General features: G+C 37.2%; 1 protein-coding gene across 1 annotated transcript in view; it reads right to left on the reverse strand.

Annotated features, from left to right (window-relative positions):
- LOC114473084 (voltage-dependent N-type calcium channel subunit alpha-1B-like) overlaps positions 1-12,234 on the reverse strand; it is a 198,151-nt gene extending 185,917 nt beyond the window's left edge. Inside the window, 3 exon segments of the mRNA XM_028462481.1 lie at positions 1,105-1,244; positions 6,448-6,553; positions 11,957-12,234. Coding sequence (XP_028318282.1) covers positions 1,105-1,244; positions 6,448-6,553; positions 11,957-12,234 — 524 coding nt within the window.
- Positions 12,235-14,703: the final 2,469 nt, after the last annotated feature.

Genomic DNA, 14,703 nt, shown 5'->3' on the forward strand with positions numbered 1-14,703 from the left:
ACACACACACACACACACACACACACACACACACACACACACACACACACACACACACACACACACACACACACACACACACACACACACACACAACACACACACACACACACACACTATAGGAGAACAGGCCACGCCTACATTAGATGACTTGATGAACAGAATATACAAAATTACTCCAAACACACAAAATAACAGAGAAATGTACAAAATTCCTCCAAAATCACACAAGACAACTACAAATGCACACAAAAATATAGAAACAAAACAAAACACACTAAACAAAAATTTACAGAATTCCTCCAAAAACCAAAATGTAAAAAATGACAAAAGACAAAACTACAGAAAAACACAAAATGACTCTAAAAACACACAAAAAACAGAAATATACAAAATGATCTCAGAATTGTACAAGAATATTACAAATGCACACAAAAATAACAGAAAAACGTAAAAAAAAACCCGACAAAAACACAAAAAGACAACAAAAACAGAAAAAATTAAAAAAAACATACAAAGCAAGGACTGAAATACTTTAATCACCTAGAATACACAAAAATAACAATCAAAAACTACACAAAATTACTTAGAAATCACACAAGACACTACAAATATGGATCAATAAATTAATAGAATAGGATTTAAAAAAAGACAACTAAACACACAAAATGACCCTAAAAACACACAAAATAACAGAAATATACAAAATTCTCCCGGAAATGTACAAGATTACTACAAATGCACACAAAAATGACAGAAAAAAAGTAAAAAATGACAACAAAAACACAAAATAACAGAAAAATATAAGTCACTGTGGCAACTTCAAACATAAACAAAATATGAACAGAAAACACAGCTGAAAAAACAACTAATTACTAAAAATCTAATATTACACAATCCAGGTCCAGACTTGTCCTGTTACAAAATAAAGAAAGACGGTGTATATGACCTCACACCGTTCATTCACTGCACACACACACACACACTATAGGAGAACAGGCCACGCCTACAGGAGATGACTTGTTGAACAGAAGGTGACGCTCACAGATGAGCACAAAGGAAACCTCCATCTCCAGCTGACGCCCGGCGGGCGAGGGGACTCACCCAGTCAGGACCACCACGAAGTCCATTACATTCCAGCCGTTACGGAGGTAGGAGCCTTTGTGGAAGGCGAAGCCCAGGGCGATGATCTTAATGGCGGCCTCGAAACAGAATATTCCGATAAAGTAGGGCTCTGTGTCGTCCTGCGGGAGCACAGAGAGCATCAGAGAAGCCTGAGACCTGCAGAGGAGCATCTTTGTGTTGGCGTTAACAGAGAGTTTAATGAAGCGTTGAGTGAAAGAGCACGGCCTCTTAGAGTAGCCGTGCACGAGGCACGACAGCGCTCTACTTTACACTGACCAGTCCACTTCTGTCCCAGAAATGAACAACATTTTAATTCTGTCACAGTTTATCACTTCAACATGTCGCATTCAGTCACAGAAATCTGAAACAGATTTATATTAGGTTGATTGGACATCTTGTCTTTTAGTTCTGACCCATGCAGCCCTCGGTTCCCAAAGTGAACAGCACAAAATGACTCCAAAAACACAGAAAAAAATACAAAACCTGAAGAAAGATACACAAAAAGAGCTACAAAAATACACAAAACAAAAGTTAAACTACACAAAATGACTTTGAAATCATGCAAGATGCTACAAATGATAGAAAATGACAGCAAAAATACACAAAATAACACAGAAATATAAAAAAAATGTCCTCCAAAATCACACAAGACTACTACAAATACACATTAAAATAACAAAAAAAAAAATTTTTTAAGAACAAAAACAACAGAAAGAAAAGGACAAAATTACTCAAATTACACAAAATAAAAATATTAAACAAAAAACAAACAGAAGACCATTTAAATTACACAAAGTGACTCCAAAAACACAGAAAAATACATGAAATGTGAACTAAAATACACAAAAATAACTATATTATACAAAACAAAAGTCAAACCATACAAAATTACTTTGAAATCATGCAAGATGCTACAAATACATATAAAAATTACAAAAAAAGACTAAAATGACAAAAACAGAAAATGACTGCAGAAACTCACAAAATAACAGAAATATTCAGAATTCCTCAGATCACACAAGGCTACTACAAATGCACAAAAAAAAAAAATAACAGAATTTTTTTTTTAATGACAAAAACACACCAAAATAAGAGAAAAATATAAAAAACAAAGACAAAATTACTCAAATCACAAAATATCTAAAATAATACACAACAAAACAACCTATGAAATTACACAAAGTGACTCCAAAAAAAAAAAAAATTGAAAAATATGAAACATGAATGAAAATACACAAAAAATAACTAATATACAAAACAAAAGTCAAACCACACAAAATCACTTTATAATCACACAAGACAAATACAAATACAGATGAAAAAATAATGACAAAAATACACAAAAAAAAAAGATAAATATTCAAAAATACTTTGAAATCACACTGCTACAAATGTACACAAAAATATAAGAAAATATACAACACACACTCAAATCACACAGAACACACAAAATACAACGAAAATACAGGAAAACAAATAAAAACACACAAGCCAACAACACTAAAAAACCTTGGTATTGATGCTATAGATTAATCTTTTTCAACGCTCTAATAACGACCTTCCCTCAGAGGAAAGGAGAACACATATTTGTCGTTGTGAGAGTTTCTCGTCACACACAGATGTTAATTGATCGTACACAGCTGCACATGTGCACGCTGAGCCTTGTAGTAAATAATAAAAAGCTGAATCAGGCTGATACGACAGGACACTTTCTCCCTCGTCTCCATTAATATCTGCCAGAGCCTGGAGCCACATACTAGACATCTCACACACTAACCCACCCACCCCCCCAATGCTCCCCCAGTGCCAGATACTACAACCCAGCGTACATTATCTGTAGGAGAAGAAATGTGACCTTTTCTCCTGGCTGCGGTGAGAGAAATAAACACGTTAGTGTGTCGTGCACAGAGGACACGCTGCTGAAGGAGTTGTTTTTACTCTAGAGAAATAGATCAGAGTGAGTCACATCATCACAGAGAAAAACAAGTGCTTTTATTTTGAAGGGGATTTCTAAACCTCGTGGGCAGTAGTTGGTTACTTTGTGTTTTGAACGCATTAATAAAAAGCACCTTAGGTTTAATTTAATGAACGTTTGTCTGTAAAAGCTGCTGATTGTTACCACAATGAACACCAGGTGACCAGACCATGGGATTATAGACATTGGATAGTAGGGATGTAACGATTAATCGTGAGGCAGTTAAAAATCGATTCATAGGTATCATGATTGATAGCGATTTTCTGAAAATTGAATCGCAGTACTTTTTTTAACAGCAGAGGGCGCTATATATTTATCCTTCTCTTGTCCAAATGCTGAGGCGGTGGGCGGAATCTGCTCCTACTTTGTTTCTGGCCTCCTTCTACTCTTAAACTTAAATGTTTTAGATCATTAAACAGATATAAACATTAGTCAAAGATGACACAAGTAAACACAAAATGCAGTTTTTAAATGAAGGGTTTTATGAGGAAGAAAAGGAGGTGACAAAAGACCCCCCAACAACGTCTAAAGAACTGCAGGCACCACTTGCCTCAGTTAAGGTTAGTGTTCATGACTCCACCATAACAAAGAGACAGGGCAAAAATGGCCCACGTGGCAGAGTTCCACGACCAAAACCACTGCTGAGCAAAAAGAACATTAAGGCTCGTCTCATTTTTGCCAGAAAACATCTTGGTGATCACCAAAACTTTTGGGAAAATTTTCTGTGGACTGACAAGACAAAAGTTGAACTTTTTGGAAGGTCTGTGTCCCATTACATAACACCGAGTTTTAGAAAAAGACGTCATACCACCAGTAAAATATGGTGGTAGCAGTGTGATGGTGTTGGGCTGTTTTTCTGCTTCAGAACCAGGAAGACTTGCTGTGATCAATGGAAGCATGAATTCTGCTTCTACCAAAAATCCTGAAGGAGAATGTCCAAATGTCCATCTGTTTGTGACCTCAAGCTGAAGCAAACTTGGGTTCTACAACAGGACAATGATCCAAAACACACCAGCAAGTCCACCTCTGAATGGTAAATGGACTTCATCACCACACTGTAACAGTCCCAAAGCGCTTTACATATCAGCTCATTCACCCACCAGTGGGACAGGACTGCCACGCAAGGCGCTAGTCGACCACTGGGAGCAACTTAGGGTTCAGTGTCTTGCCCAAGGACACTTCGACACATAGTCGAAGTGAACCCCCAACCTCTCGATCCCTCTACCACCTGAGCCACGGTCGCCCTTGATTGGCTGAAGAAACACTAAATGAAGACTTTGCAGTGGTCTAGTCAAAGTCCTGACCTCAATCCTATTGAGATGCTGTGGCATGACCTTAAAAATGTGGTTCATGCTGGAAAAGCCTCCAATGTGGCTGAATTACAACAATTCTGATTCCTTCACAGCGTTGGAAAACACTCATTGCAACTTATCGCAAACGCAAGATTACAGTAGTTGCTGCTAAGGGGGGTCAACCAGTTATTAGGTTTAGGGGGCAAACACTTATTCACACAGGGCCATGTAGCTTTGGATTTTTTTTAATCCTCATTAATAAAACCCTTCATTTTGTGTTTACTTGTGTTATCTTTGACTAATGTTTAAATTTGGTTGATCTGTAACATTTAAGTGTGGAAAATATGCAAGAAATTTAAAAAATCAGGAAGGAGGCAAACACTTTTTCACACCACTGTGTGTGTGTGTGTGTGTGTGTGTGTGTGTGTGTGTGTGTGTGTGTGTGTGTGTGTGTGTGTGGTTTCTTTTTGAATATGGAACCTATATTTCTATGATTTTTTTTACGTACGCCTGAAACAAACAGTGAAAACTAAATGTGTTGCGTCTAAAGTGTGGGATGGTGGGGTGTCTGTGCTATCGCTGCGTGTCCACATCTATAATACATACATCTATCGCACATAGATGTAGAACTGTGCTGAATTATCAATGGTCCTTGGTTGAACAGCTGGGAACTCTCAGAGGAGCTCGGCGCTAAAGAGCCACCATCAAAGTGTGAAGTGGCTCCCGCTCACTTTACAGCCTCATAAATAACAGGCCGTCCCCTCCTCTAATTAAAAGCTATCTGATGTATTACATCCTCAGGGCGGGGGTGCAGGTTCTCTCCCGTGTGGAGCCCAGAGGAACTCATTGACTTTGTAACACCGTCTATTTAAACACGGACTCCCAGGAGCTGAAACATGAACCCAGATAGATGTTCCTCCCAGTCACTGGTTATAATGAAACATTGGATTAAATGTGGATTCTAACTGGTTTATAACTTCCAATCCAAATTAAAAACACTTTTTCTCTACTGCGTATGACTAAGAGTGACATTTTTAATCATGGTATTGTTGATTTAATGCTTTTACTGCTGATTTTAATGCTCTTGCTGTTGAATGTGGTCTATCTAACTGTGCTTTTCATGCTGAAAATGAGTATTTTAATACAAAATAAGCTATAAAATAAAAATAAATACAGTATATATTGCCAGTATGATCCCAAAACAAACACAAGAAATCACGATAGGAATGAAGTTAAGACATTTTCAGCACTTATAAACCCTTTGCACCACTTTTCCCACCAAATGTCACATATATTGACCCATTATTGTCACTTTTTACTTTTTTCACCTTATTTCATGCTTTTTTTTCTTCTTTTTTTTGCTGCTAATTTAACCACCTTCACGATTTGTCTTGCTCATTATTTACCAATTTAAACTAATTGTTCCAATATTGACACTTTGAACTCTTTTTACCACTTTTTTCTGTTTTTGCCCACTCTAATTTGCAATTTTTAACCAATTTCTGTGGTTTTTAAAATCTAATTTCACCACCTTTTCCACCATTTTTGGTCACTTTTTATACATATACGATGGGAGAATAATGCACTTCCTGGATAACAGTGGATATTATTCTATGCGTCTGTCTCAGGGACCCCACGTCCCACAATGCAATGCAGGAATCTTTTCCAACAATGTCAACAAACCGTGGTTTACAGTGGAAATCAAAACTAACTGTCAAGCAGAAACTTTAACCTTTAAAAAGAAAAATTTGAGCAAATGGTCTTTGATTTATTGAGGCATAATCGTCCTCGGCAACTTTAACAAAAAATAAATATATATAACATCATTCTGTTCCAGATGATTGTGACTGAATGGTCTCTTTTCTGAGAACTGTTAGTTTTAATTTAAATCAATAAATAATAAACTAGGGCACAATAGTGTGAGATCACGAGGATGTGTGTGTGTGTGTGTGTGTGTGTGTGTGTGTGTGTGTGTGTGTGTGTGTGTGTGTGTGTGTGTGTGTGTGTGTGTGTGTGTGTGTGTGTGTGTGTGTGTGTGTGTGAAAGCAGACTCACCAGGCGTTCGGCCATGGGCGTTTTATCACTGGCTGGTAGATGCTGCTCCAAGGCCAGGACGATGCAGTTGGCGATGATGGTCGCCAGGATCATGTACTCAAACGGAGTGAAAAGGGTCAAGGAACGTTCACGCACACACATTTCACTTCACAAATCAAACAGGTGGACATGTTGCTACTTCACTATCATGGAGTCACCACCCCCGGGGAGGCCGATTATTACCCAGCATGCTGCGGGACAAACGCCATCCAGCGTGGCTTTGTGCCTCCTCCATCACGCTCTGGTCGAAGGCTTCGGGGAAAGAAAGAAAGAAAGAAAGAAAGAAAGAAAGAAAGCGTCCCGTACTTGTGGCCCCCTTCCTTCCAGATGGTTGACCACCTCCAACCATTTGTCAATGCTCCTTTTTTAGCGAGTCAGCGCCCGCGGGTCACAGGCTATTCAATCACCAGGGACGCTCACGAGCATTAAAGCTAAGATGAGGAGCCGTTATCCATAAGGACGTTAAATGACGTAACCATAAAACATTATTAATGCACTCACACATTTACTGTATAATGATGTGAAATCATCCATTTAATCACGTGAAACCTTTCAAATGTAATACATCAGTCCTAAGATTTCATATTTTACATGGTATTAGCATTATTCACATTAATACGACAAAACTTTAATTCTAATGCGTTCATTTAGATCAAACTCATTTTAGTTCAGGGACCAAATAAGGAGCAGTTTGATTTTATGCATGAAAATGAGTAATTTAAACAATATTGTGCCCTAGTTTGCACTTCTACACATACATAAAGTACTAAATATGTAAGAAACCAACAATATCCAAGCAGTAAGTGACAGATATCAATCCCAACAGGATATACACTTTATATTTCCTAGATTTTGTAACCAATTTCTATTTAATTAAGGGAAATTATGTAATAATTTGAGGAAAATTGAAAGATTTTGTAGGAATTTTTAGTTTTTTCAACAGTTTAACATAAAAAATTACTGCAATCATGCAATTTAAGCGCCGGGGAAACTGAGCCTCTGCAAATATTGAATTTCATTTACACAATGATTCATATTTTCTTTGATATTCTTAATTTAATTTCTACTGGGCCGAATCGCTTGCTCCAAAGGGCCGGATTTGGCCCCCGGGCCACGATTTTGACACGAGTGATTTAGAAGTTTTCCTGATGAAAGAACATGTAAGGATACATCCCAACGATCAGTAAATGCCTCTGAGGAAGACTGACAGTTGCCAGTCGTAACGTGTCAGGAGATCAAAGTAAATTTTAAAGTAAATTTCCTGTGAAAAGTTTGTCAAAGTAAATAAAACCTTAACTAAACTTTAACAGCTCTGAAGGCACTAAATGGCTTTTATTGTTGAAATTGCTGGAATTATTATAATTACTCGAAAAGTGCAGCTTCCAACTTTATTTTGAAAATGCTCAAGGAATTTCTAGACGTGAAGAGATGTTTTAAATGTTACAGACTCCACACATGTAGATGAAAAATCAGGCGTAGAACAGTTTGGATTGAACTGTGCATTAAGGGTGTAAGAAAAAAAATTTGATTTGGTGAGAAAATCATGATATTTCACCTCGCGATCGATCCAAAAAAATGTCCAAATCGATTTTTTTTTTTTTTAACAAAAGAACCATTTAGTTGCGCTAACATATGCCTAGCACGTAAACTCCCGGTGTCAGTGAACGCACCATCAGACCTTGTTAAACTACATCACTCCTCAATACATTTTAGCTGAAAGATGATTGTACTTCGTTTTTATAAAACATACTGGACACTTTTATAGATGTGGTGACTTTTAATTCTTTTATTTTAAGAACTTAACAAAATCAGAATCTGTTGTCGATGTAAAAGTTGAACGTTTTTGAAAAATGTAATTTGACAGTTTGATAAACTTGTTTTTGATATTGGTACTTGAATTATAGTTAGTTACATTTACTTGTTCTCACAAGATGAATGAAGAATTTAATGAAATAAATTGTATTTCATACAATTTTGTACTTGTATGGTAAAATTTGCGTTGTTTATCGTATTATTTGGCATCGGGATATAGCGTATTGTGACTTCGTGCATCGTATTGTATCGTCAGAACTCTGCACAGTAGGGCTGTACATTGCCATGAATCTGAGTTTCCTTGAACGCAGCGTTACATGTTTCTCACTCGGCTCATTTCCTGATTGGCTACATTTCATTCTACGTCACAAATCACGCGGGAATCTTTGGCTTTCCTCACGCTCACACACGAGGCGTTTTGGTCGTAAATATTGAGCAAGTTTAACATTTATGAATGTGGCTTTTAAGATTATCAGCACAAATTTACTCTGAACAAACCTCAGACCACATCATCTGATAAATAAACCAAAATTACTTTATCTTGACTTCACATTTTCAGATCCATCTGTTTGATTTCCAGGATTGATTATCTAATTCTAATCCCTTTGTCACGTGTGCTGCATTTTTTTCGCGTTGTACTCGTGTCTTATTTCACCAGTGGATGTTATTTTGTTGTCCGTTTGTGTGTCGTTGCTGCAGCTGCAGCTCAGCTGGGATGTGCCGGATTCCACAGCCTCCGCTTCTGTGCAGCTGGTGTCTGACATAGCATCGTTTATCATCGTGTCTCTCAACAAACCAGGACCTCTCCTCTGGGTGGAAGTGTCACTTTTCATTTTTAATACACTTTTTGAACCGACCTATAATCTAGAGTGTGACCGGCTTTAGTGATTTAACGTGGTGCAGCGACTGAATTTCTGCATTATGGCAACAAAACACAATAATTATACAAAAAAAAATGCACAAAGACAACTGAGAGATACAAAAAACACACAATGATGTAAAACAAAAAAACGAAACAATATTTATACAAAAAGTACACAAAACGACAACAGAAATGCACAAAAATATACAAAATCACTCCCAAAAAAAAAAAACATACATTACAGAAAAATACACCAAACGACAGAAAAATATATATATGAAAATGGCTCAGAATACACAAAACTGCATATTTATACAAAAAATACACAAAATGACAACAGAAATGCACAAAACTACACAGAAAAAGGTACAAAAATACACAAGCTGACTCCAGAATCACACTACAATGGTAACAAAGAACAATTATACAAAAAAATAAACAAAAAGACAACTGAAAGATACAAAAATACACACAATGACGTAAAACTAAACAATATTTATACAAAAAATACACCAAACGACAAAAAAATATATATATATATGAAAATGACTCAAAAAACAGAAAACTAAATATTTATACAAAAATACACAGAATGACACCAGAATCACACAACAATGGCAACAAAAAACAATAATTATACAAAAAATGCACAAAAACACAACAGAAACATACAAAAATACACATAATGACTCCAAAAACATACAAAATGTAAAAATGAGTAAAAAAACACATTTACAGTATCATGTTCATGTCCCATAGAATTAAACCAGGGAAATCACACACACTAATTTACTTTGCACCAACACATAAACCGCAGAGTACAGAGTACGTACACCTCTTTTACATCCAACCTTCAAACACAAACTCATTTGGCCATAACTGACAACTCTACTTAAGCTCCTCCCACTATATGAACACACACTTCCCACGGGCACTGTACTAGTGATGTTAATGGTTTCTAAATGTTATTAAGGGTGTCAGTGGGACCGGATATCAATCACCGTTAAAGACACACGCAAACACTTTTTACGTTAACATTCTGCTTGTTTTTTCACTTTGTTTTAAATACATATTGTTGGTTAATTTAAAAACAATTGTTGAGTGAGCAGAGTCAGTTTTTAACAGTAAGCTTACATACATAATATCCACTGTTATCCAGAAAGTTTATTATTATTATTATTTGTGCCATAGGATATAGTCATCTTAAAGATTTAGATCCTTGTTTAATCAGAAATGAACATGGGTTAAAAGTGACCAAAAATGGTGGAAATTGTGGTGAAATGGGATTTTAAAAACCACAGAAATTGGTTAAAAGTTGCAAATTCGAGTGGCCAAAAATAAACAGAAAAAGTGGCAAAAGGGTTCAAAGTGTCAATATTGGCTTTAAAGTGTCACAAAAAAGTAGGACCAATTAGTTTAAACTGGCAAAGAATGGGCATGACAAATGTTGAATGTGGTTAAATTGGCAAAAATAAGCATGAAATATGGTGAAAAGAGGTTAAAAGTGACAACAAAGGGTGAACATTACGTGACATTAAGTGGGAAAAGGGTTTATAAGTGCTGAAATTGTCTTGAAAGTGGAAAAATATGCAGAAAATGCATTGAAATTAGATGGAGAAGTGGCAGAAATGGGAGTAATGTAGCAAAAATGCATTAAAAGGAGCAAAAATATGGCAAGAAAAAGTGAAGATAAATAGATTAAAATATGGCAAGTTTGGTGTTGTTGCAGAAAATGTGTAAAAATAAGCAAAAATGGGGTCAAATTGTTCAAAAAAATTTTTTTCTTATTTTCTCCAAGGCATCTGGCGACCGCCTCCCAGTATCTTACGACCCCAAGGTTGAGAACCCCGCTATAGATGACAGAATCTGGGTTAAATACACTAATCTAGTGGTAAGCCCTGCAATAACCTGGTGTCCTGGAGGGGGCGATACTCTCCCATACCCCCATAATGACTGCTTTAACATGTAGCACAACTGCATGTGTGCACACCGGTTTAATTGTTTGTTCACATCAAAGAGTCACAGAACGCTTCAAACGCTCTCATATAAGATTCGTTTGCACAGATAGTTCGCCTCGTTTGTCTCGGTGAGAACATGCAAACCCAGTCTGGAGCGGATCAGGCCGGAGAATTCTATAGCGATTGTTTCGGGCGGAGTCGGAGCGTTTCGTGTGGACGTCTGAACGCAAACGCTCTCTGCTAGGAATGAACACAGACGACATAGGCAGCGATGACACGGCTATGACGTTTTTACACGTATAAAAACGGGAAAGAAAGAAATGGCCACAAGTTGCACGTTATCAAATTTTTCCCATTTTTTAACTTTCAATTTGGCAAAAACCTAAAGATATCTGAGTAAAGTTTATTATTTTAGCCAAACTACAATTAAAATTGACTCCAAATGAATGGTTTACAGTCTTGTTTGCAACAGTTCCTGTATATGCAACGTTAACTTTAAGATAATATAGTGTAATTAAAACATGTACAGTTTCATGCAAGTAAATTAAACTATTTAATCTACAGATTTGATGTTAGTAGTAAAAGTTGACAGTATAAACTGATAATAATAATAATAATAATAATAATAATAATAATAATAATAATAATAATAATAATAATAATAATAATAATAATAATAATAATGCATGTGGAGAACATTTAAGTGTTCATATTAAATCTATGTTTAGAGTGTTTCCTACACGCACGGGCCTCAGGCATCGCGCGTGCGTGTGTTTTGTGTGAAACCCGCGCGCGCACGGCCAGCCCCGTGCACGTGCACCCGCAGCATGAAGGATATGGCCACTCAGTGATGCGCTTGGCGTACTTCCTGATCAGGTTGTCCTCTCTGAAGATGAACAGGGAGCGGTTGACGGTGAAGCAGTTCTGTTTGACGGGGTTCGGGTTGTAGATGGCCATGGTCCGGGCTCTCTGGGCCATGGACTGCTTGTACATCCTCTGGCCGCCCGGAGCGGATCCCCTGCCGCCCGGAGCGCCCGCCGCCCCCCCACCTCCTCCTCCTCCACCTCCACCTCTGCCTCCATAGCGCGACGGAAGATCCTCCGAGAAACGAGCCATTCTGGAGCAGCACGGGTCGGAAACAGGAAACCCAACTTCAGTGGCAGCGGAAAGAAGACGCATCACAACAGGCAGTAAATGAGAAGAAGAAGCTCTTCATCCGAAGCTGCTGCTGCTGCTGCTTCTTCTCCAGAAAACATCTCCACATGCTGAGAAAGAAGCTCCGTCAAAGTTTCAACCCCCCCTAAAGCCCCACCCTGTAGCCCCCCACCCCCACCACCAGCATCAGGAGCCGCTCCTTCATCCTACAGGTGATCTGCCTTGATCGCCGCACGAGCGCTCTTTATATGCACCATGTGACCACAACTGACCAATCAGCGGCTGGAGCGCACACACACACAAAGTGTCTGACATTTTCCTGGAAAAACTCGGCGTTTTCTCAGTAAATCTCCACTAATTAACAAAATAAAAGGGTTTTTTCTCATCAATGCTAATAAAGATGGATTTGTTACAAAATATGAGAGGTTTTCTAGAACGTGATGTGAAGTTAATTTCATGTCACATAATGATGGGAAAGAAATGTGTGAATCTAGAGTTGAATTCAATTTAAAACCGGAAGAAATGATTCACACGTGCGTGATCTGAATGAAAATGTGAAGTTACAGAAAAAAAAATATTCACAAATGCGTCGACTGATATTTACACAAATAAAACACAATCCATACAAATACAAAAACAGCTGCAAACTTGTAATCCAACATTTACTCACATGTTTTTTTTAATTTTTGTTATTTATGCCAAATATTGTTTACAGCTACAAGTCTTAAGTCATAACGTCTCCAGATGCATTTCTGCGTGTTAAAACCTGTTCCGCAACAGACATTTTGCTAAATGTGTCGCAAAACTCAAAAAGTAAAGATTTACGTGGGAAAAGTAGTTTGTACATCTGTAGCTTCAGAGTGGAGAAGTTCTAACTGCAGAGTTGTGGTTGTAAACGATATTTGGCATAAATAACAAAAATTAAAAAAAAACATGTGAGTAAATGTTGGACGGGCACGAGTAAAAAAGAAATAAAAAAATATGTGAGTAAATTTTGGATCACAAGTTTGCGGCCGTCATTTTGCTTGTGTAAATATCAGTTTACACCAGTGTTTCTCAAATGGGGGTACGTGGGGTTATACTGACTCCGAGGGGTAATATTGAGGGGTTATACTGACTCTGAGGGGTAATATTGAGGGGTTATACTGACTCTGAGGGGTAATATTGAGGGGTTATACTGACTCTGAGGGATAATATTGAGGGGTTATACTGACTCTAAGGGGTTATACTGACTCTGAGGGGTAATATTGAGGGGTTATACTGACTCCGAGGGGTAATAGTGACTCTAAGGGGTTATACTGACTCTGAGGGGTAATATTGAGGGGTTATACTGACTCTGAGGGGTAATATTGAGGGGTTATACTGACTCTGAGGGATAATATTGAGGGGTTATACTGACTCTAAGGGGTTATACTGACTCTGAGGGGTAATATTGAGGGGTTATACTGACTCTGAGGGATAATATTGAGGGGTTATACTGACTCTAAGGGGTTATACTGACTCTGAGGGGTAATATTGAGGGGTTATACTGACTCCGAGGGGTAATAGTGAGGGGTTATACTGACTCTGAGGGGTAATACTGACTCTAAGGGGTTATACTGACTCTGAGGGGTAATATTGAGGGGTTATACTGACTCTGAGGGGTAATACTGACTCTAAGGGGTTATACTGACTCCGAGGGGTTATACAGACTCCGAGGGGTAATATTGAGGGGTTACACTGAGTCCGGATTCTCTGGGTTTAAATTTAAACTCTACATTTTCACATTTTTTCCCATTATTTGTGACGTGAAATTCATTTCACACGTGTGTATTTTTTAAACACCAGCTCTTTCATCACATTCTACAAAGTCTATTTACAGTATTTATCCACCGTCATCAATGCTGTTATACATGAATAAAGTAACAATAACATTATAACTGTAGACTATGTTTTACAATCTTTCCTTTTTAACATTTATAATCAGTACAGTTTAGTCCAAATATGGAGTTTTTGGTTCATGACGAAAAACACTAAATTAATTTCTAGTTTTATTCCTAGATACATTTTATATTCACAAATTAAAAGTTGTAAAAACAAAACTAAACTAATATTACAGCTGTTAAAGCGTTACCACTCAGGTCTAAATAGTGTTTTTTACCCAAAATAGGAAATAAATATTTAAGACTAAAATTGATGAACTTTCTGTCCAAATGTGCATTTTTGTAAATAATCTGTAAATAACTGTTATTACTTATTTGTATATTTGTGGCTTTTCCTACTTTATACTGTATACAGTGATGGTTAACTGGTCTCATGTTCTGTAATGCACAGAATAAAGTGTGTTTAAAGTGATCAGCTTTTTTAATGACATTTACTAAATATTATTTCTGTATTTTGTGTAAATGGAAAAGTTGAGTTTGAACGTGTTCATAGATCTATGATACAAAC

Source organism: Gouania willdenowi, chromosome 12 (genome assembly GCF_900634775.1).
Source record: "Gouania willdenowi chromosome 12, fGouWil2.1, whole genome shotgun sequence".
Lineage (NCBI taxonomy): Eukaryota > Metazoa > Chordata > Actinopteri > Blenniiformes > Gobiesocidae > Gouania > Gouania willdenowi.